The sequence below is a fragment of the Sciurus carolinensis genome, chromosome 2 (assembly GCF_902686445.1).
Source record: "Sciurus carolinensis chromosome 2, mSciCar1.2, whole genome shotgun sequence".
Lineage (NCBI taxonomy): Eukaryota > Metazoa > Chordata > Mammalia > Rodentia > Sciuridae > Sciurus > Sciurus carolinensis.
In genome coordinates, this window is record NC_062214.1 from 12,749,211 (window position 1) to 12,773,247 (window position 24,037).

General features: G+C 44.4%; 1 protein-coding gene across 1 annotated transcript in view; it reads right to left on the minus strand.

Moving 5' to 3' along the window:
• The window catches only part of Eya2 (EYA transcriptional coactivator and phosphatase 2), a 160,877-nt gene that overhangs the window by 55,283 nt on the left and 81,557 nt on the right, over positions 1-24,037 (minus strand). The window contains exons 6-9 of the mRNA XM_047541636.1: positions 22,241-22,308; positions 20,830-21,007; positions 5,968-6,110; positions 599-682 (exon numbers count right to left, since the gene is read on the minus strand). Coding sequence (XP_047397592.1) covers positions 599-682; positions 5,968-6,110; positions 20,830-21,007; positions 22,241-22,308 — 473 coding nt within the window. The remainder of the gene's footprint in view (positions 1-598; positions 683-5,967; positions 6,111-20,829; positions 21,008-22,240; positions 22,309-24,037) is intronic.

The window sequence follows — 24,037 nt, forward strand, 5'->3', positions numbered from 1 at the left end:
AGAACCCGGGAGGTTTTAGCAATCTGGTTAATTACTGCATCATTAAGGGCATTAGATCTCTTCCACTCGCCACCATCAACCAACAGCACTTGCCCAGAATTCTAACTGAATGGGTCCCCAACACGATTTGTCCACCATGCATTTGCAAAGCTATTGCTAAGTTCCATGCTGAAGTTGACAATGCCCCTCCTTCGTCTCCGAAGAACAAAACCTATTTGCTGGAGACATTCGGCTGAGCAGCAGGGAGAACCCTTGACTCACTTCGTTTTCTAGCTAAGACGGCTGCCTCTGGCTGCAGGGTGTCCTAGCCCTTTCAGGAAGGGGACAGCTGAAGATTACAGCTTGCATGCAACCAAGTAGATTGTCCAACACTTCATATATTGGAAGAAAAGGCACGGGGGACGGTAGAAGGGGAAGCTAATTAAATTTTCACATGTCAAGGGAAAATGCACAGGCATTTTCAAACTTGGGCAGATCTAAAGAGGTGGTAGCTTTTGTTGGAGAAGCTGCTTGAGGAACTGCCCCCACAATTCCCAGGATAAACTGGCTGGACGGAAAGTTATGTGGTTAAAAAAAGAGAAAAAGAATGGATTCTTACCTTCCCGTATCTGGATGCGAACGTCCCCGTGAGTAAGGAGTGAAAAATAATTATGGTCTCATCCAGGTCCCACACGAACACACGCTGTGAGGGAGAGAGGGGACAATGGAGACACATGGACTCACTAGCGTCTGACTTCATGTCTGCAGAAATCGATTCCCTTGGAGGAAAAGTCATCTTGAAACACATCACCCTGAAGTTAGAAAGCATGTGACTCACCTACGCGGTGAATCCCCATCCAACCTCAGCTGGGTAAATGTATCACGAAGGCCCATCTTTGGGCTCCTAACCCTACAGATGCCAGAACCAAGAAGCCTGTTCCTGCCTTCCACATAAAAACTCAGAGAAGGAGCAGCTCAGGCCAAACACAACAGTGAAAATCACATGATTCACTTGACAACATGAAATAGTACCATTTTAATTCACTGCTCACCGTGAGCCCGACTGTTCCTAACCATATATGTTTGGAGCAAATCTGACGATTACCTCCGTGGCTCTCCATCACATCTCTGTACTCACTGATCTGCCAACAGTGTGACAGAGTCTCCCGACTAGGCCGTCTGAAAGATGAAGGTTGGCTCATGGTAACCTCCTCCCTTTCTCCAGAACCTTACATCTTTTCCTTAAGTGAATCCTCCTATTTCTAATTCCATAGCTTTGAACATTCTCCCTGGGCTCAAACAGGAAACCCGACTTGGAAGATATGGATATTGGCGGCCCTAGTTTTTCTCCTGTCACCTCCTCTCTCTGACGTCTTTCATCTTTAGCTTTACTTCTGCACTGTCAATGTGGATAAATTAGTTCTAAGTTTGGTTTTATATCTAAAATTAAGTCTTTTGTGCTCTGTCTACATGTTGATTCTAAAAGTTGGTAACCAATAAAGAACATTTATATCTTATGATCATTCTTTACACAACCAAGTAACATTCTGGATGTCCATTCTCTATATCTTCAGTCTGATAGCCCCAGATCCACTCTAATGACCATGTTCTTACTCTCAAGGTCATATGTGTCCCCTTCACTTGGATTCCTTCCTGTTTAAAATAATGGACCATATGTCAATTTTATGAATCAGCTTGTCTGGTATAACTTTTTGGTTTTGTTTGAGTTTTATTCACTATTTTTATTTTTTCTTGTTTTCTATGATGTACCTTCATTATAATGTCCCTCTCTAGCAAAGATGTACATCCCCAGAGTTAGTATCAGATTTCTGTATCAGAGATGTGCATCCTCTGATAGAAGGCAAACGATTATATTTGAACTTTCTGCAGAACTTACACTCTGAAACCTCCCTTTCTGAGTTGAATCCACTGTTACTTGGATTCCAAGTCTCTTTCTTTCTTGATTTTCTTCCTTGTTTTACTTGAGTACATCCTTAAGTTGCTTTTTCTGAATGGATTCATAGAAAGAAATCTTCCTGAATTCCTGGATAGCCGCTATCTTTATTATCTCTAGTTTCTCTGGGTACAGAATTCTAATTGGAAAATCATGTCTTCTAGATCTTTGAAGGAATCATTCATTATTTCCTAGTGTCTGTGGTCATTGATAGAAAATCTTAGTTCACTGATTCCTTGTAGATTTGACTTTTCGTTTTCCTCTAGGGTTTATAAAGATATTTTGTTTTTCCTTGATAGCCTCAAATTCATAAGGTTGTACCTAGTGTGATCTTTTTTCATTCATACTGTTTAACACTTGAACATTTTTAATCCAATGACTTACATTTGTGATAGCTCTCAAAAACTTTACTTTCTTCTACCTTCAAAATAATTTCTTCCTATCTTTTTTTTTCTTTTTCTTTTTAATAGTTCTCTCTTTCTGGAATTTCTGATCGTTAAATTAAACATTTTAGATTGATATTGTTTCCTTTTAAAGAAGATTTTCTATAATTTTGTCTTTTTGATCTATGTTTTGGGATAGTTCTTTGCCTTTTCTTCTGGTATTGGGAATTGAATCTAGGGGCACTGAACACTGAGCCACATCCCTAAACCTCTTTATTTTGAGACAGGGTCTCGCTAAGTTGCTCAGGGCCTGGCCAAATAGCTGAGACTGGCTTCAAACTTGTGATCCTTCTGCCTCAGCCTCCCAAGTCGCTGGGATTACCGGCGAGCACCACCATGCTTGGCTTCTGGGAGATTTCCTAAACTTTCTTTTTCAACCTTTCTTGCAGTCATCTAAAAATTTCCAATAACTGTCTTTTTCTTTCTGAATATTTCTTTCCCAATAGCCTCCCCTTCTTATTTTATGGATACAAAATCTCCTTGAATTTTCACAACAGAACCAATCAGAATTCTTCTAAGTTCATTTCTGTTTATTAAATCCCTTTTCTTCTCATTTATCCCATTTATTTATCCTCATTTTTCTGATCATTATTTTTAAGAACAAAGGAACTTTTTTTTTAGGTCTCTGTGTTGAGAGGAGAGCAAATACGCCACTCAGTCTGCCACTGTGCCACGTTTGAAAACCCTCTGGAGGTCAAGGACTGTATTTACGATGGCATTGGTCATGCCGTAAGAAGTACAAAGAAGCATCTAGAATAAAAAAGTCACACCAGCATGCCAGGTCCTCTCGTACAGAGGTGTCTGAAGCAATCAGCGCAGTCGAGGGTTGTTTTGTAAATTTTTCGGTCCCGCCAGTCGCACGCAGGTGTATGTATGGGCTGGGTCGCGGTAGAGTGTATTTCTTATTCTGCTCATGCTAAGGAGTGTTTGCCAGCCACTGCTCAGGAGGAGCCCTCTGAGGTTCCAACATGCTAATTCTTAATTGATCTGAACGAAATGGGCGAATCCGTTTAATTTAGAAATTTTAGCTGCAGGGGTTTTTAAAAGTCAGGGAGTATTTTAAGAGTCGATGCAGGCTCGGTTCATCCACCCTCTCCAAGTCCTCTACCTCCATCTCTGCCCCCAGCCCTAGGGTCTCCGCGGCTCAGCTCCCGGTGGCCGTTGTGCAGGTGATCTGTTCCTGAGCTGCCACACTTTGGACCACAGTGGGTTTCTAACCCCCGATGGGTCAGATCTTTATCTGGAAACTTAAAATTGGGGCCTAGAAAGAAAGCCATTGTCTTTGGGGGCTGGTGGCCCATTTTTGACATGTGATCTGAAGGGCAAAGATGGCTAGTTGGTAGGGAGAGGACAGAGGGTGAGAGAGAACCCAACACTTTCCCAGGACCTGATTTCAGCTGAGAGTAGAGCAGGGTCAGGGGAGGCCCAGGGACAGCCATGCTGGGGCACCAGTGCTTGGACACTGCAGAGACACCCTTGTTGGGGGACTCTGGTCCCTGCACTGGGGCTTGTGGCAGCGAAGGCCTAACACAGCTCCTTGCCCGTCCCTGGCCTTGTGGGTCCTCTGGAGTGCCCCTGCCCTGCTCTAGGAGGGTCTCTGCATCCTTAAAAGAAATTCTGCTTTTTCACTTAAGTAGCTCAAGTTGGTTTCTGGCACCTGCAGTCACAGGATTTTAGCTAATACATGCTCAGAATTTTCCTTCTTTCCACTTGGACATAATTTCTCTCTCCTGGGCCTCAGTCATTAGCAGAACTGCTGAAGACTTAGGAGGTGTGACCCAGGCGGCCCTCCCTGCTGACATTAAGCCCAGAAGCGAAGCACGCCTCACACCTTTCTGACTGTTCTCTCCCAGTGGTACTTACTCTGGAATCAAGAAGCAGATGTTTCCAGAATAATATCACCCTGTAATCCCCAACTTCCATGCCACAACCCTTCTCAGTTTCATGGAAAAATGTCTCTCCACTCCCAATGTCCCCTACCAAGAGCAGAAGTGCTGGGCGACCCAATATTTGCGGGGAGGAAATATAAAGGTATGCATTGCCCTGCGAGCTGACTCTGGCTCTGCGACGCCAAGTTGGTGCCCTTGGGAATGTGGGAGGCCATCGGTGAAGGTGGCCTGGAGCCAACTGACCCCCTTCAGCCTTCTGCAAAGGCCTGAGCCCACTGAAGGCCTGTGCAGTCTCCTGATTTGGGAAGGGAGGTGGATAAGTGGATGGTGATATGTTATGGGGGTGGGGGAGGTAAGATAATAGAATGAGACAAACATCATTACCCCGTGTGCATGTACGATTATGCAAATGGCATGGCTCCACTTCGGGTACAACCAGAGAAACGATAGTTGTACCCCATTTGTGTACAATGAATCAAAATTAAAAAAATAGAAAAGACAATGAGGGGAAGCTGGTGCAGCAGCCTGTGCCTGAAGTCCCAGCACTTGGGAGGCTGAGGCAAGAGGATCGCTTGAGTTTGAGGCCAGCCTGGGGCAGCACGATGAGACCCCATCTCAATAACAAAAAAGAGGAAAAGCAAGAGCAGACTCCCCTGGCTCTGCAGCCCAGGGCCCTGGGCTAAGTAAGGGGCTGGTGTCCCTCAGGAGGTTGGCTAATCACAGAGGCCAGTGTGATGAAATGCCTTCTAGGACAAGCAGCCTGGACACCTGCTGTAAATGACCACTGTAGCTGGACTAACAAATGCTGGCTTAGTACCAAATGCCTCAGAAGTGTCCTTAAGGGTCTGGGTCTCCCAGCATTCAGCCCCAGGTCTTCTGAGAAGAGCACTTTGGTTTTCTTTCCCCTGTGTGGGCTGTCTTGGTGGAGCTGTCAATCAAGGGCAAGCACATGACCCAAGTCGGTACTACGGGATGCTGTCACCTTGAATCTGAGACTGGGTGAAGCAGTACTAGAACCTAAAACAGTTGCTCTCGGACTGAGTGAGCACCTTCCAGGTTCCCTCGATTCCTCAGCACTGCCTGGGTTGGTTCCTTCCTTCCTAAGAGTGGTCAATGGCCTTCTCTTCCAGTATTTTCCTTAAGTAACCGGAGCTGGCTTCTGTTGCCTGCATCCGAAGGCTGGTGGCTAGTGCTCCGAATTCCTCAGGCTTGACAAGGATCTCTACCCCCCACTGTTCAGCATGGAGACTCCAGCAAGCGGCTGGACGGCACACGACCCCTGCAGATGCCACACCAGACTGTAGAGGTTCTGGAGTTTTCTGGGACCACTTAAACCCCGGGATTCTCATACAATTCTGGGGCAGGGGAGAGCCCCCCAAATGAGATGGAATTTTCTAGCAGCCTGGTGGGATTAGGGCTCAAGGTGGAAATCCCGAGTTCAAGGCAGCGGTGTAGACGGCATTTCTTAGCGTTGGAGTTTGTGGCCGAGCTTTGCAGCTGCCACGTCGAGAGCACAGGGGTACAAACAGGGCGTTGGAGCCATCAGCCGAACTGCTGGTGCTGACCCAGTCTTCGCCAGCACCACTTGCTGAGCTTCGTGAACCCAAAGGGCAACACCTGCCCCCCTCCTGCCCACCGCCACTTGGGCCACAGGGAGAGATCCCATACGCCAGTCACCAGTCACACAGGCCGTCTGGGTTACCTCGATCTCACTGTCTCCTGTCGGGGAGGGGTCGCTGCTCCTCTTGGACCGTCCCCGGAGCTTCCCCTCCGCGGCCCGGTGCGGCCTGTCTGTGTCCCCCTCTTTGGCTGGTGTGGAGGGTCCATTGTGTGTGTTGTATTCACCTGGAGCAAGACAAGGAGCAGTGGACGAATCAGAAGTGCTGCGGGGGCTGCTCCCAGGAAACGCCACGCCGGCCCACAGAGCCCAGGGCACCCGGAGGCCGGATGGCGAGCTGAGCTGCTCTCCAGTGACCCGCTTGCAGCACTCACGAGCTTCCATTCGTCCAACCACTGCCGGAGACTCAGGCACTGTTCAGGCGCTGGGGGACCTGGCCTGTTCTCACAGCACTTAAAGAGTCTAAGGAGAGGAGAGAGACGTCACCTGAATCAACAAGCCAGTCTAGTGTCGGGGGGACCAGGCAATCAATCAGGACGGGGCGAGGGTGCCAAGAGGTCACCCAGTTCCACGGGGCTAGTCCAAGAAGGCCTCATGGGCGAGGGGACACCTGACCAGCCATCTGGAGGACGTGGGGGAGGGGCCCCTGGCAGAGCTGTGTTTATGGTGGACACAGTTTTATGTGTACACCTCTATATCCAGAAGCCCGCGAAGCCCTGGACTCGCAGGAGGAAGAAAATCCACATTGTAGGCAGCTGGGCATCCAGTATTTCTACTGCTGTGGTCTGGATGTGGTTTCAGTGTCCCCACAATGGTTCATGCATCAGGGGCGTGAACGCCAAGGTGGCTGTGTTGGGAGGAGGTGCGGTTTTTAAGAGGTGGGGCCTACTGGGTGGTCCTTAGGTCAACTGGGGACATGCCCTCCGAAAGGACTGACTTCCTGCCCGGTGGAGCGATCGCTTCCTCCCGCGTGACACCTGCAGTACCAAGGTCCTCCTGAGAGTGGCGCTAAGCCAGCACCATGCCCTTGAACCTCAGAACTGTGAGCCAAGAAAACCTTTTTCTTTGTAAAGTGAGTCTGCCTCAGAGATTTTGTTCTAGCAACAAAAATAGACTAACACGTCAACCTTAAAGAGCGTCCTCCCAGAAGGTTCCTCAAAAAGACTAGGCACAGAACCACCATAGGAGCCGGCTATACCACTCCTCAGTATTTATCCTAAAGAATTAAATTCAGCATACTCTAGCCATATAGCAGCACAATGCTCAGGAGTCAACGGAAGCAGCCTAGGTGTCCATCAATGGATGAGTGGATAAAGAAAATATGGCATATGTGCACCATGGAGTTTTATTCAGCCATAAAGAAAAATGAAATCATGTCATTTGCAGGAAAAATGGATGGAACTGGAAAAACATCATGTTAAGCAAAATAAGCCAAACTCAGAAGGTCAAGGGTCACATGTTTTCTTTCATAGGTGGGAACCAGAGAGGAAGAAGGAAAAGAAAGGTACGGGGGAATCTCATGAAAAAATCAAAGGAAGTTCAGTAAGTAGAGCGAAGAAACCAGTGGAGGGAGGAGGGGAGGGAAGGGGGATCCACAAAGGAGATCTGCCACAGAAAACCGCGTGCTGCATGAATGTGTGCCAACAGGCCCCAGCCGCGGGTACCACCATAATGCACCAATAAAAATATGGAAAAAAGAAAAAATACACAAACATTTCAGTAAAAAAATAAAATAGAGGTAGATGGGGGTACACGGGAAGAACTCCCCACGTCCTCTTATGGGCGTCTGGATCGGTTCTCTGCTAAAGCAAGTCTTCGAAGCTTTATCGCGAGAGACTTGTTGACCTGGGAACTCCGTGAGATTGCACGTGGGGAGCATCTAGCGCGGGTCAGGCCACCAGGAGCCCATGCGGCTTGAGCCACAGATCCACGCGGGTCAGCGAGGAGGGTCAGGGCGGATGGGACTTGCTGCTTCTCATCAGGGTGGGTTTCAGGGTGGGCTTCAGGGTGTGGCCACGCTGAGAGGCTGCCGCACTCATGCCCCTGGGCAGTCCAGTAGCCCCAGACAAGCCAAGAGGTTGATGACACTCCGCCATCTCCGTTTGACTCATGAGGGGCTCAGGCTCAGCGAGGTGATCAGACTTGCCTACTGCACCCTGCAAATTACTGAGAAAATCTGGGCCTGTCTTTGTCATCAAAGAGTGACAGAATTGTGACGCAGCATGGAGCCTTCAGGGACTTGCCATCCCACTTTCTTACTTCACAGTCGCTTGTAAATGCATCCTGCAGACCCTCTCTCCTGCTGCAACGGCCAGTTCTTGGACCATCAGGGGGAAATGCCTTCGTCTAAAAGTACTTGGCAATGAACTGATTCTTTTTCCTACCCTGGAAGGACTATTTCCCCCCAAAACCCAAGGGACTCAACTTTGTTTATTTAATGTTTAAAAAAACTTCTTAGCAGACTGAGGACATAATAAAAAGGATGTGATTTCGGATCGTCAAGATGGCCGGGTGTTCTCCAACACCCTCGCATTTTCAGGATATAGCGTCAGAGATTCCCAAACACTGAGCTAGCAAGACTTTGTGCAGGAGAAAGAATTTCTTCTGAACTCACAGATGCTGAAAAGCAATGTAAATAAGGTCCATCCTGAGTCACTTGTTCACTTAAGGTAGTGGGGCTTAGAAAATAGTTGTTTTCCCCATTACAATCCGGGCAGACATTATTTTTAAAAGGAGTAAATGCCAGCTACCTAAGAAATGTCTAAAATAAGATGTGTGAAGCCAAATCAGCATGGATGCCTGGGGACAGGCACCCCTTTATCCAAACTTCTACATTCCGGACAGCAAAGAGCCCAAGTTCAAGGTCAGAGTCAAAAGTTCTCAAGATAGAGCAAAATTAATCTTCTTTCTTAGAGTCACTTAACTCTCTTTCCTCCTGTCTTTTAATGTACAGGTTCTGTATTTGAAATGCTTGGGACCACAGTGTTTCAGATTTTGGAGCTTTTCAGATTTTGAAATATTTGCATAGACTTTGCAGGTTGAGCATTCCTCATCTGATTGACTCTGACCCTCAAAAAGTTTTAGATTTGGGGAGTATTTTGAGTCTTCTTGTGATCCCACCTCTGGTCCTGCTCCCCATGAAACCTCTGATCTTCTTTCCTCCACTAGCCATTAGACTCGTCCACTAGGGTTTTAAACAAATGGAATCCCACAGCACAGGGTGCGTTCTTTTACAGTCTGGCTTCTTTTTTTTTCTGGTCAGCATAACTGTTTGAGATTCAGTCCATGTTATTTATGTTAGCAGCTTGTCTCTGTGTGACTATACCACAATTTGTTTATCCATTTGCCTTTGGTGAACGTTTGTGTTGATTGAAGTTTTTGGTTGGAATAAAGCTGCTATGAGGGAGATCCAAGATGGTGGACTAGCGGGAGGCTGCATTCCTTGTCACTGAAACTTGGGTTTCAAGTAGAGGAAAATCTGTTTCTTTGTGGGCAGTCTTTGCTGCTCATCAATCCCCTGCTGTTTACCCCATTTGTCCACCTCGATCACCCGTTGTCTGCCAGCATATCAACTACTTTTTGAGTGTGGACTGCTCACTGACTGCCACCTATCATCTGCCATTTGCTTGTCTGCCTGCCTCTTGCTTGCCCATCTTCTGCCTTTCACCTACCCATCACCCACAGATTGAGGTCCATCTGCCGATCATCCCCTGGCAGCCTGAATATCTCCAGTGAACTGTCAATGGATCACCTGCTGCCTACTGTTGCCTGGAAGTCCATTGTCACAGTACCCACAGGTTTGGTTACACACGGCTGACACCATTTGGGGACAACAACCAGGACCTGCAGGAACCCCCCGGCCCAACTGACTGTGCCCCACGGGAACTCAGTGCCTGCACCCTGTGCTGCAGTTCCCCATTTGCCAACACGTTTGGAAGCCAGTGCAGTCATCTTGGATTATCCTGGAAGTGGAGGCTGCCATCTTTAGGTGGGGCAAATCCCATCCTGAGACGTCTGCTGGGGACTGGAAGCTCATTGTCAGGTACCTCTCATGCACCAGGCTACTGAAGACTGGGAGGTTTGAATAGTATATGACTGTTACAGTGAAGATTTTTTTTCTTCTTTTTGAAAAATTTTAAGTTTTTATTTCTTTAATTTTCTCATGCTATTTTCCTTTTGTTTACCTGTTTCCTCAGAGTCTCTTTCTCCCTTTTCTCATGCTAACAACCAGCTTCTTTTGATTACACTTTCACTCTTCCTATGATCTAGTACTTCTAGGTACTCTTTTCTTATCCCATTAACAGTTACATCCTACACCCCTCCCCATCCTCTTTTCCACCATTAGAAACTGTAGACCTTATTGCAAATGAATTTGTTATACCAAAGATAATAATCAAACTCCTCCTCTCTGTTTATTATGACAATACTGTTAACATCTTCATAGGGGCTATTTGGTTTAGGGCTGTATATTATATGTACTGGGTGCTGCTAATATTGATCTCTCCCCTAAAAGAGAGGTTTTGGAAACCTTCAGGGTTACTATAAGCCTGTGTGGAGGGGCTGCAGTACCCCAAATTTGCACTGCTAGAGGGAAAGCTATGTGAACAACATGAAAAAACAAGGGAAGAAAGTGTTCCAAACAAATCGAGATTCTATATTAATAGAATCAAATGACAGCATGTTAGAAGAAATGTCAGAAAAGGAGTTCCGAATATACATAATTAAAATGAGTTGCGAAGCAAAGGATGAGATAAGAGAGCAAGTGCAGGCAATGAATGATCACTCCAATAAGCAGTTGAAAAAGCAACTGCAGGAAGCAAAAGATCATTTCAACAAAGAGATAGAGATTCTGAAAAAAAATCAAACAGAAATACTTGAAGTGAAGGTAACAATAAACCAAATAAAAAACTCAATGGAAAGCATCACCAATGGACTAGATCACTTGGAAGACAAAACCTCAGACAATGAAGACAAAATAATCTTCAAAATAAAGTTGACTGAACAGAGAAGATGGTAAGAAATCATGAACAGAACCTCTAAGAACTATGGGATATCATGAAAAGACCAAATTTAAGAATTATTGGGATTGAGGAAGGCACAGAGAAACAAACCAAAGGAATGAATGATCTGTTCAATAAAATAATATCAGAGAATTTCCCAAACCTGAAGAATGAAATGGAAAATCAACTACAAGAGGCTTACAGAACACCAAATGTACAAAATTACAACAGATTCACACCAAGGCACATTTTAATGAAAATGCCTAACATCCAAAATAAAGATAGAATTTTAAAGGCTATGAGAGAAAAGCATCAGATTGCACATAGGGGGAAACCAATATGGATAGCAGCAGATTTTTCAACCCAGACCCTAAAAGCTAGAAGGGCCTGGAACGATATATTTCAAGCTCTGAAAGAACGTGGTTATCAACCAAGAATCTTATACCCAGCAAAACTAACCTTCAGATTTGAAGATGAAATAAAATCCTTCCATGATAAACAAAAGTTAAAAGAATTTACAAATAAAAGCCTGCACTACAGAATGTTCTCAACAAAATATTTCATGAGGAGGAAATGAAAAACAACAATGGAGGTCAGCAAAGGGAGGAACTACCTTAGAGAAAAACCACTCAAAGGAGAAACCAAGCCAACTTAAAAACCAAAACTAAGCCCAAATGACTGGGAATACAAATCATATCTCAATAATAACCCTGAATGTTAATAGCCTAAACTCATCAATCAAAAGACATAGACTGGCAGATTGGATTATAAAGAAAGACCCAACAATGTGCTGCCTGCAAGAGTCTCATCTCATAGAAAAAGACATCCACAGACTAAAGGTGAAAGGCTGGGGAAAAAAATCTACCATGCACAAGGACTCAGTAAAAAAGCAGGAATTTCCATCCTTATATCAGACAAAGTGGACTTCAAAATTAGTCAGAAGGGATAAAGAAGGACATTTCATACTGCTTAAGGGAACCATAAATCACGATCACACAATGATCGTAAATATTTATGCCCCAAACAATGGCACATCCATGTACATCAAACAAATCCTTCTCAACTCTAGGAACCAAATAGACTGCAATACAATTCTGGGTGACTTTAACCCACCGCTATCACCACTGGATAGATCTTCCAAACAAAAGCTAAACAAAGAAACCACAGAACTTAATAACACAATGAATAACTTATACTTAACAGACAAATATAGAATACTCCATCCATCAATGAGTGCATACACTTTCTTCTCAGCAGTACATGGATCCTTCTCTAAAATAGACCATATGTTGTGCCACAAAGCAGCCCTCAGTAAAAAATAGAGATACTACCCTGTGTTCTATCAGATCAAAATGGAATTAAATTAGAAATCAATGATAAAATAAAAAACAGAAACTGCTCAACATCTGGAGACTAAATAATATGCTATTGAATGAAGTATAGATAACAGAAAACATCAGGGAGGAGATAAAAAAAATTCTTAGAGGTCAAGAAGAACAATGATACAACATATCAAAATCTCTGGGACACTATGAAAGCAGTACTAAGAGGAATATTCATTGCACGGAGCACATTCAAGAAAAGAATAAAAAGTCAACAACTAAATGACCTAACATTATATCTCAAAACCGTAGAAAAGAAGAACACCAAAAGTAGAAGACAGGAAATATTTAAAATCAGAGCTGAAATCAATGAAATTGAAACAAAAGAAACAACTCAAAAAATTGACAAAACAAAAAGTTGGCTCTTTGAAACAGTGAACAAAATAGATAAGCCTTTAGTCACACTAATAAAGAGAAGGAGAAAGAAACTCAAATTACTAAAAGTTGTGATGAAAAAGGAAATATCATGATAATTTCTACTGAAATACATAACATAATGAGAAGGTACTTTGAAAATCCATACTCCCATAAATACAAAATCTTGAAGACATCATCAAATTTCTAGAGACATATGATCCTCCAAACTGAATCAGGAGGACATAAGCAATTTAAACAGATCAATTTCAAGCAACGAAATAGAAGAAGCCATCAAAAGCCTACCAACCAAGAAAAGCCTGGAACCAGATGGATTCTCAGCCGAGTTCTGCAAGACCTTCAAAGAAGAACAAATTCCAATACTCCTCAAATTATTCCATGAAATAGAAAAGGAGGGAACCCTTCAATTCATTCTATGAAGCTAGTATCATTCTGATACCAAAACCAGACAAAGACGCATCAAAGAAAGAAAACTTTAGACCGATATCTCTGATGAACATAGATGCAAACATCCTTAACGAAATTCTGGAAAATTGCATACAAAAATATATTAAGAAGATAGTGCACCATGATCAAGTGGGGTTCATACCAGGGATACAAGATTGGTTCAACATCCGGAAATCAATAAATGTAATTCATCACATCAATAGACTTAAGGTTAAGAATCATATGATATTTCAATAAGTGCAGAGAAAGTGTTTGGCAAACTACAGCACACCTTCATGCTCAAACGCTAGCAAAAATAGGGATAGTAGGAACGTACCTCAACATTGTGCGGGCCATTTATGCTAAGCCCATGGCCAACGTCATTTTTTTTTTTTTTTTTTTTGTGGTGCTGGGGATCGAACCCAGGGCCTTGAGCTTGCAAGGCAAGCACTCTACCAACTGAGCTATCTCCCCAGCCCCAACATCATTCTTAATGGAAAAAAAACTGAAGGCATTCCCTCTAAAAACTGGAACAAGACAGAGATGCCCTCTTTCACCACTTCTATTCAACATCATGTTTGAAATATTAGTCAGAGTAATTAGACAGACCAAAGAAATTAAAGGGATACGTATAGGAAAAGAAGAACTCAAGCTGTTACTATTTGCCGATGACATGATTCCATATTTAGAGGATCCAAAAAACTCCACCAGAAAACTTCTAGACCTAATAAATGAATTCAGCAAAATAGCAGGACATAAAGTCAACACACATAAATCTAATGCATTTCTATTCATAAGGGATGATGCATCCTCTGAAAGAGAACTAGGAAAGCTATTCCATTCATAATAGCCTCAAAAACCAAACAAACAAACAAACTTGGGAATCAATCTAACAAAAGAAGTGAAAGATTACTACAATGAAAACTACAGAATACTAAAGAAAGACATTAAAGAAAACCTTAGAAGATGGAAAGATCTCTGGTGTTCTTGGATAGGCAGAATAAATATTATCAAAATGGACATACTTCCAAAGGTGCTATACAGATTTAACACAATTCCAATTAAAATCCCTATGACATTCCTCATAGAAATATAGAAAACAATCATGAAATTCATCTGGAAGAACAAGAGACCCAGAATAGCCTAAGCAATCCTGGGCAGGAAGAGTGATGCAGGAGGTATCACAATATCAGACCTTAAACTCTACTACAGAGCAATAGTAACAAAAACAGCATGGTACTGGCACCAGGATAGACAGGTAGACCAAGGGTAGAATAGAGGACACAGAGACAAACCCACATAAGTACAGTTATCTCATACTAGACAAAGGTGCCAAAAACATACAATGGAATAAAGATAGCCTCTTCAACAAATGGTGCTGGTAAAACTGGAAATCCATATGCAGTAAAATGAAATTAAGCCCCTATCTCTCACCCTGTACAAAACTCAACTCAAAATGCATCAAGAATCTAGGAATTAGACCAGAGTCCCTTCCCCAAACAGAAGAAAAAGTAGGCCCAAATCTCCATCACGTAGGCTTAGGACCAGACTTCCTTAACAAGATCCTCACAGCAAGAAATAAAAGCAAGATACAATAAGTGGGATAGATTCAAACTAAAAAGCTTTTTCTCAGCAAAGGAAACTATCAATAATGTGAAAAGAGAGCTTACAGAGTGGGAGAAAATCTTTTCCACACATACTTCAGACAGAGAACTCATCTCCAAAATTTAAAAAGACCTTAAAAAACTTTACACCAAAAATAAAAAGAACCCAATCAATAAGTGGGCTAAGGAACTGGGCAGACACTTCACAGAAGAAGATATACAGGTGATCAACAAATATATGAAAAAGTGCTCATCAACCCCAGTAATTAGAGAAATGCAAATTAAAACCAACCTAAGATTTCTTCTAACTCCAATTAGAATGGCTATTATCAAGAACACAAGCAATAATAAGTGTTGGAGAGGATGTGGGGAAAGAGGCACACTCATACATTGCTGGTGGAGTTGCAAATTGGTGCAGCCACTCTGGAAAGCAGTATGGAGATTCCTCAAAAAACTTCGAATGCACCTACCATTTGACCCAGCTATCCCACTCCTCGGTTTATACCCAAAGGACTTAAAATCAGCATACTACAGTGATGCAGCCATATCAATGTTCATAGTTGCTCAAATCACAATAGCTAGATTGTAGAACCAACCTAGGTGCCCTTCAACTGATGAATGGATAAAGAAACTGTGGTATATGTACACAATGGAATATTACTCAACCATAAAGAAGAATAAAATGATGGCATTTGCTGGTAAATGCATGAAGTTGGAGAATATCATGCTAAGTGAAATAAGCCAAGTCCAAAAAAATCAAAGGCCGAATGTTTTCTCTGATAAGTGGATGATGATACATAATGAGAGGGGAGGGCAAGAGAAGAATGGAGGAACTTTGGATTGTGTAGAGAAATGGGGTGGGGGGTAAAGAAAGATAGTGGACTGAGACAGACATCATTACCCTATGTACATGTATGATAACATGAATGGTGTGAATCTACATTGTGTACAATCATAGAATGAAAAGTTGTACTCCCTTGTGTACAACGAATCAAAAGACAGTCTGTAAAAATTAAAAAAAAAAGTTGCTATGAACGTTTGCCTATCAGTCTTTGGACAGAAGCTTTTTTTTCTTTTATGAGTTCTGTGATTGCTGGGTCATACGGAAAGTAATGTTGAACTTTCTGAGAAAGTGCTGAACTGTTTTGCACAGTGCCCATGCCCACCTCCTTCCCCCCAGATTTCCTGTTGCTCACATCTCTGCTAAGCTTGGCAATGGTCCAGTGGTCCATCCGTAATGAATCCCATTCTTGGGGGGATGCAGTGGAGTCTTATTATAGACTCAGCATGCCTCTCTCTAATGACTAATGACATTCAGCATCTGGGTTACGTGATTTTTCTGGCCATTCCCGAATCTTCTTTGGTAAAGAGTATGTTCAAATCTTCTTCTTTTTTTTTTTCCCAGTGCTGGGGCTTGAACCCAGGGCCTTGTGCTTGTGAGGCAAGCACTCTACTAACGGAGCTATCTCCCTAGTCCATATGTTCAAATCTTTTGCCCATTTCTTTACTGAATAGTTTTCCTACTGTTGGATTCTGAGAGTTCCATATTTATTTTTGATGTAAATACTTTATCAGATAAATTATTTTCTCTCAGACCCCAGCTTGTCTTTTCATTCTTCTGTTTGAATTTTTGTGAAGTTCAATTGATATATATATATATATATATATTTTTTTTTTTCTTTTTGCATCAAGTTTTTGGTGTCATGCATGAAAAAATATTTGTCTAACTCAAAGTCACAAGATTTTCTCCTGTGTTTTATTATAGAAATTCATAGTTTTTATTTAAGCCTATGATCTCTTTAGCATTACTTTTTTATGTCTTCTGGAGTATGGACAGAAGTCTAGCTTTTCTTGATATAGATATCTGTTTTAAGTGGATGAGGACATATAATGGGGGGGTGAGAGGGGTTAGCGTTAGGGTTAGGGTTAGGGATAAGGAGGGTAGTAAGAATGGAGGAAGGAAGGACTGTATAGAGGAAAAAGAGGGGTAGGAGGGGTGGGGAAAGGGAAAAAAAATAACAGAATGAATCAAACAACATTACCCTATGTAAATTTATGATTACACAAATGGTATGCCTTGACTCCATGTACAAACAGAGAAACAACATGTATCCCATTTGTTTACAATTAAAAAAAAGATACCATCAAGAAAAAAAAAAGAAGATATCTGTTTTAGCAACTTTTATTGAGAAGATTACACTTTCCTCATTGAATTGTATATTCATGTGAGGTTATTTCTGAACTCCATGTTGTTTCCAATAGCACACTGTTGTTAACTACAGTCACTATAATGCACGATAGCTGAGCTTATCCCTCCTATCAAACTGCAGCACTGTATCCCTTGATCAGCTCCCCATTCTGTCCCACCCATGATGCTCGGTCCCTGGCAGCCAACAGTCTGCCCTGTGCCTCTGAGTTCCACGTTTTTCAGATTCCACATTAGAAGTTGGACCACATGGTAATCTTTTTAAATACAGATGCCTTTAATTATTTTTCTTGTCTTATTGGACTATCTAGAACCTTTCGTACAATGTTTACTGGAAGAGATAAGAGTGGATATCTTCGTCTTATTTTAAATCTTAGGGGTAGTTGTGGGTAGTGGTTTTAGTTGTCCAGTCTTAGTGAGTTAAGTCTGCTGTAACAAAAATGCCATAAAGTAGGTGGCTTAACAATAAAAATGATTTCTCACTGTTCTGGAGTCTAGAAAGTTCAAGATCAAGAGGCCAGTTTATTCAATTCCTTGTGAGGGCTTACTCCTTGGCTTGTAAATGGATGCTTTCTTGCTGTATCCTCACATGGGAGTTGGTAGGGTGGGGAGAGAGAGGTTTTCTCTCCTCTCTTCTTTTTTTGGTACTAGGGATTGAACCAAAGGGTGCTTGACCACTGAACCACACCCTCAGCCCTTTTTATTTTTTATTTTGAGACAGGGTTTCACTAAATTGCTTAGAACCTCGCTAAGTTGCTGAGGCTGGTTTTGAACCTGTGATTCTCCTGCCTCAGCCTCCGCAGATGCTGGATTACAGGCTTGTGCCACCTTGCCTGGCTCTCTTCTCTTCTAAGGTTCTTGTAAGGGCACTAACCCCATTCGTAAGGGCTTTACCCTCATGACCTAATCACCTCCCACAGATCCACCTCTCAATGCCACCACATGGACGGGTAGAGCTTAAGTGTTTGGATTTTGGTGGTGGTGGGGACACAAACATTCAGTCCATCCCGTGTGCTTTCCGATTAAAGAAAGTTCTGTTTTACCCCCTGCTCCTGGTTTGGAGTTTTTGAAATAGATGATGGTTTCATTCAGTGTGTTTGCTGCATTTGCTGAGATAATCCGCCCCCCCGCCCCAGTTTGTGAATGTTGCAAATCGTAGATTGAATTTTAAATTTAGACCAACTCTGCATCCTTGGGATAGATCCCATTTAGTTAGGATGTATTATTACCCTTTTAAAATATGTTGTTGAACTTGGTTTGCTAACTCTTGTTCAGAAATTTTGTGCCTAAGTTTACGAGCACATTGATCTGTAGTTTTCCTGTCTGCATCTGGTTTGGTATCAGGATGATGCTGACCTTGGAATGTGTCGGGAATTACGGTTCCCCCTTCAGTTTTCTTGAAGAATTTGTGTAGAAAGTGTCTTCTTTCTTAAATATTTGGTAGAATTACTGAAGGCATCTGGGTTTGGCATTTTCTTTATGATTTATTTTATTATACTTTTGTACGGGGGATTGGACCCCGGGCCCTCAGCATGATAGACAGGTGCTCTTCCACTGAGTTACATCCTCAGCTCTTCTTTATGATTTTAAAAATAACAACAAAAAGTCAATTTATTTAACAATACAGGCCTATTTAGGTAATCTCTTTCTTCTTGTGTGAGTTTTGGTAGTTTTTTTCTTCTTTTTTAAAAAAATGTTTCTATTAGAGCATTTTAGCTTACTTGAGAGTTGCATTCATTTGTGATATGATCACACATACATGGAATCTAATGTGCTTCATTTCAGTCTCTAGCTTTGTTAGTTTTTGTTGTACAAGGAATGTGTCCATTTCATTTAAGTTGTCAAATTTTTGGCATAACAATCACACAATTTCATTACGATCCTTCCTTATCAGATTCTTGTGATATCACTTCCTGCATTTCATGGGTAATTTGCATCTCCCTTTTTTCTAATATTTTCGGTTTTTAGATTTCATGGATTTCCATTCTGATCTACTATGGGTAGCAGTGTGCAGAGGATGCCAGCCTCTGAGCTTGGCAGCAGCAACCCGGGGGGGATTGAGGACAGTTTCAAAGGTGGAGTTTTTGTGGGAGACTTGAAGAGTGCATGAGCTTGGGTACAGACTCACGTGCCCTTCCCTTATAACAGACACAGGAAAAAGAGCTGACAGCTATTTATGTCATCAGAATTTGCTGAGCTTGTTAGACACACAGTAAAAGCCAGCTCACCCACTTGTTGGTGGACCTTACACCCAAGGATCAGTGAAGAACCGGGGGATATAATAAGGATAAATTTCAAAGAGATACAATGTACCTACATTTACTTCTGATGGGGAACAAAGATAACCTTCTCAAATTCTTGGAAAGGAAGTCTTTAGAGTCCAATTTGCCCTTGGATACATAGTGATGATTACTTAATTTTTCCTGCTTATAGTTCCTCTCTTCCCTAACTCCTCATCAGTTTTCTTCTTCGTTGTTGAGACCATATGGCAGAGGGTCTCAGGCTGAAAAGCAAGTTGTCTGAAGATAATTCAAGATCACGAAGAAGGAAAGTCTGTTAGACCTCAGAGAAGGCAATTTAGAAGTTGCTAAATAGGCACCTGCATTGGCTAAATACTCTGGGATGAGAACACAACGGCCAGATCAATGCTCAAGCCTCACGCTTCCTTAAAGGTTGACTTAAAAATGCTCATCCACACTGTCTACATCTGACATCCAAGCAGGGGTCCTCCTACCCACCCCGCGGGGGTGAATCAATAGCCACACTGAGAACTCCAGGGACCAAAGAGGTTCCCTCTGTGCCTTTTCTGTTCTTTTTTGGGAATCTGTATTAAGGAAAGCCCACACGCCGTCATGCTGGCTTGACTTCCACAAAGTCCCAGCACAGGAGTGGGTTTCAGAAAAGAAGGCAAAGGAACAGCGCTCAATGATGGCTATTTCGCATTTGAACACCCTAACTTATAGCTGCCACGTTACTTAATGCTGATGAGCCCAAAACACCTCATAAAAGGGAAGACGCACGCACAGCACATCCAGGGCGTGGGGCATGGCTCCCCAGGCTGGTGGGTGGGTGGGTGGGAGTTTGCCCCCACCAGCTTCTGACATCACCGGGACCCAGGACGGGACTCTGCCATACACAGCTCACACCAAGGTGGGATCTGCAGCACGGTTGTGAGCATGGTTTTGCACACCCAACGTGTCTTCTGCGTATGCAGAAGGGTTTGGGAACCCCCTCTGCCTCACCCTTCGCTGACCCCAACTGCAGCTCCAGCTGTGGGGGAGAGACCCAACTGGGCAGCCCCAACCCAGCATTCCATCCCACAGGCCAGAGATGTGGCAGGGGATGGACACGTGACCGAGTCTGGGCCAACGGGAGCTTTCCAGGGTTGCTGTGATAGGCAGGTGGGACTGAGTCGTGGTGGGAGGCAACGGCTTAACAATGTTTGTTAATAAGTGTCCAAGTAGAGAAGACCACACAGGCATGTCCTTGGCACGTCACTGATTAATACCAGCCTCCCTTCCTTCTGGGCACAGGTCACAGACTCCAAGGCTAACGTGGGCCAGGTGGGTAACAAATCTGAGCTAAGTTGCCGGATATGGAATCGCACGTCCTTACTAAGTGGACCAGGCATGCTTAGTTTCCGCCAAGCGTTGTTCCTTGGGAATGGGGTTAGACCAGCAGGATCTTTCCAAAGAACCCAGAAATGAAGATTTTTAGGTAAATATTTCTACTTTTGAACTCGGCTGCCATTAAATGCACGCACACACACACACACACAGACACACACACACACAGAAAGGTCAACACATCTGGGGGGTGGATTTATGGATTTAGCCCTGGAGTAAACAGTTCATCACAACTGAAGCCCACACCACATCCGGGTCCCTCTTTCACCTAGGAGCTCAGACCACACAGTCACGAGTGACCCCGTCAAGGTGACTCTACGTACGTACCAGCCAGGGACTCAGAACTCTGGTTGGGGACGTTGTGAGGTGCCTCCTGGAGGACGTAGGTGGACGTGGACAGGGGCGAAGGGCAGATGCTGCTGGCGGGGACGTAGGGGGGGTTGTAGGACGAGCTGTAATACTGGGGGTACTGGCTCTGAGGGAAGCCGGGGTAGGAAGGGTAGTCCTGGGAAGAGAGAAAAAACCAAGCCGCGGGCGTGAGTGACTTGGGCCCCGGGGCCCCAGAACGCTCTCCCACCAGGACAGACCCTCCAAGGGCAGGGATGTCTTCACCACGGTTTTCCCAGAAAAGTAGCCCTACTAGAAGGTGAAGGAGACACCAGGAGGGGTGTGAGGGCGAAGAGGCTCTCCCGGGGGCCTGGCCGGGCCTGGGTAGTTGCGCACCCGCTTCGGCCTGCCTTTGAGGGCTGCTCCAGGGGCTTTAATTCCCTGGCACTTCCTGCCTGCCCTGTGCACTGGTTCTAGAAAGAGTCCCAGGACCAGAGATGCAGGAATTGGCAGTTGGACGTGACCCCGAAGGATCAGGTGTGGCCTTGACAGAGTCCTGTTGGTCACTGTTGTGTTCCCAGCACCTGGAACAGTGCCTGGCATACATGGTGACTCAGTGAAATGAAGAAACAACGAAGACCACGTGTACCCAGGAGACTAGGTCACATCTGAGGTCCATGAGAAGAAGGTGCAAATATAACAGCACCTGCATGCATCAGGGATCCAGACTATTCTTTGAGGGTGTCATGGAGACCAAGGCAGTAATGTCAATCACCTTTGATCAAGTTCGCTTCAACAGGCTAGACTTTTCTTTCATCTCACTGAAGAAGAAATGGTGCATTCCTCACCTGTTAAAGGGCCCATCTCCCCTGGCACAGTTTAAAAACTTGTTTTAAAAAGCTTTTCTTTGGTTTAAAAATGACTGGAGACACACGGGAGAGCAGTGCAGGGGGCACCCAGGTCCGGTGCCTTCAGCAGAATCCTCCATCAACCCCCAAAGTGAACCAGGCGGCTCTCTATAGCGGTTGGCATCCACCTCTACAGGGCCGACCTGGTTTGGTTAAGCCAGCATTTGTGAAGCGCCTACTATGTGCAGGGCTCTTAGCACTGGGGATGAGGGGGTGAGCTGGATGTGCTGGTCCCGTGAGAGGCCCGTGGCCTGGTGAGGAGCACGTGCACCTGCGTTGGTGTAGACGCAGCAGGTGTGGGTGGGGGCAGGGCAGGAAGGAACATTGACCCCCAGGCCATCTTGAAAATCTCAAAAGATCTCTCCAGAGGCCTCTTGCACAATTGGCCCTGTGGTCTCCAAACCTGGGGACTCAAAGGAGGGAGTTCTGGTGGGGGCTGTGCAGTGCCTCGCAGGCCACTCTGCCTTAAGGGACTGAGAAAATGGCGCTGTGGCCATGCCTACCTGGTGCACGCTCCCGAATCCGGCCGAGTTGGTCAGTCCGTTTGCTCCTTGGTAGAGGCCCGCCGTGCCTGCAGGAGAGACGGGGTACAGATTAGGCTTCTCACAGTCAGAGGCGGATGCCGAGGAGAAGGAGTGGTGGCGAGGCGGGGTCTTCGAGGGCTGAGGCGCCTCATTACCACATCTCCCTGAACCTCCAAAGTGAGGAAAGCAAATCACGTCTTTATGAAGGGGTCACAGTGAGTGCAGCACACGCTGCACACAACACAAATTCTCTTGAACCTCAAGGATTATGTTTTTATAAGTTATTTATTTTACAAATTGTGGTAAAATGACCCAATATGCACCATCTCAGCCATTCAAAAGTGTACAGCTGAGTGGCATGTGGACACGTGCAATCGCCAGTGTCCATCTCTAGCACTTTTCCAGCTTGTGAAGTGGGAACTCTATGCCTTGAACAACGGCCTCTGCCCCACCCCTGCCAGGTGGCTTCCTGGCTGCCTGACTTTGACTCGTCCAGGAGCCAAAGTGGAACCCCACGGTGTTTGTCTTTTTGTGACGGGCTCATTTCCCTTGGCACAGTGTCTTCAGGTTCATTCATGATCTGGCCTGTGTCAGAATTTCAGGATGGAGAACGTTCCATCGTGTGCACAGACCATAGTTTGCTTATCCAGTCATCTGTCAATGGACATCTGAGTCATTTCCAGCTTCCACCTACTGTGACTAACGCTGCCGTGAGCTCGGGTATACAGGTGTCTCTTTGAGACCCTGCCTCCAGTTCTTTTGAATATATACCCAGAAATGCCATTGCTGGGTCTACGGTAGTTCTGCTTTTGATTTTTTCAGGGAGCCGTACTGTCTTCCCTAGATTGTACCACGAGGTTCCGGTTTCTCCTCATCTTTACCGAGGTTTATTATTATTATTTTTATAGTAACCATCTCAATGAATGTGAAGTGGTAATAATTTTGTTTTGAATAAATGAATGAAATGACTTTCCCTCTCTGAGTCTTAGTTACCCCGTCTATAAAGTGGTTATGAAAATTGGGCTGAGGAGGTAGCTCAGTTGGTAGAGTGCCTGCCTTGCAAGCACAAGGCCCTGGGTTCAATCCCCAGCACCAAAAAAAAAAAAAAAAAAAAAAAAAAAAAATGCTACTATGACTAACAGAAAATGCTCTTCAGTGAATAAGTAAAAGGATGCACTGGTGGGGTAGCATTTTCTAAGATGGGGTGGTCAGGGAAGGAGAAGCCAAGGTGACATCTGAGCTGAGGCGTGATTGGTGAGAGCCCAGGGATGGAACCATCCCAGGGGAAGAATATTCATAAGTATTGGATGCAAAATTCCTGGGGTGGGTGGCGATGGATTTGGCAGACTGGAGAGGTGGAAAAAGGCCTGATAGTGCAGGAGCCCGCAGTGAGAAGGGGGTGACTACAGCAGCAACAGCAGTGGCCTTGTGTGTGTCAGGCACCATGCTGAGCTCTTCATGGGAAAGAGGTGCATAGACAGGTTCCGTGACTCAGCCAGGCCACACAGACTGCGGTCACAGCAGCTGGGATAGGGTCCCAGGCAGTCTGCTTGAGTCTGTTCCCAACATTCTCCATTGGGCTTCTACTGCTTCTTTTAAAACTTTATTAGGTTATATGTCATTCGCTATAAAATGCCACCATTGTGTGCGTTCAGTGTCTGAAGTACATCGGTATAATTGTGTTAACCGTCTCCATGATCTAGCTTTCAAGTCTCTCGGTTACCCCAAAGTTCCCTTCTGCCGGTTCAGTCAGTCTCCATCCCCCATCAAGCAGCC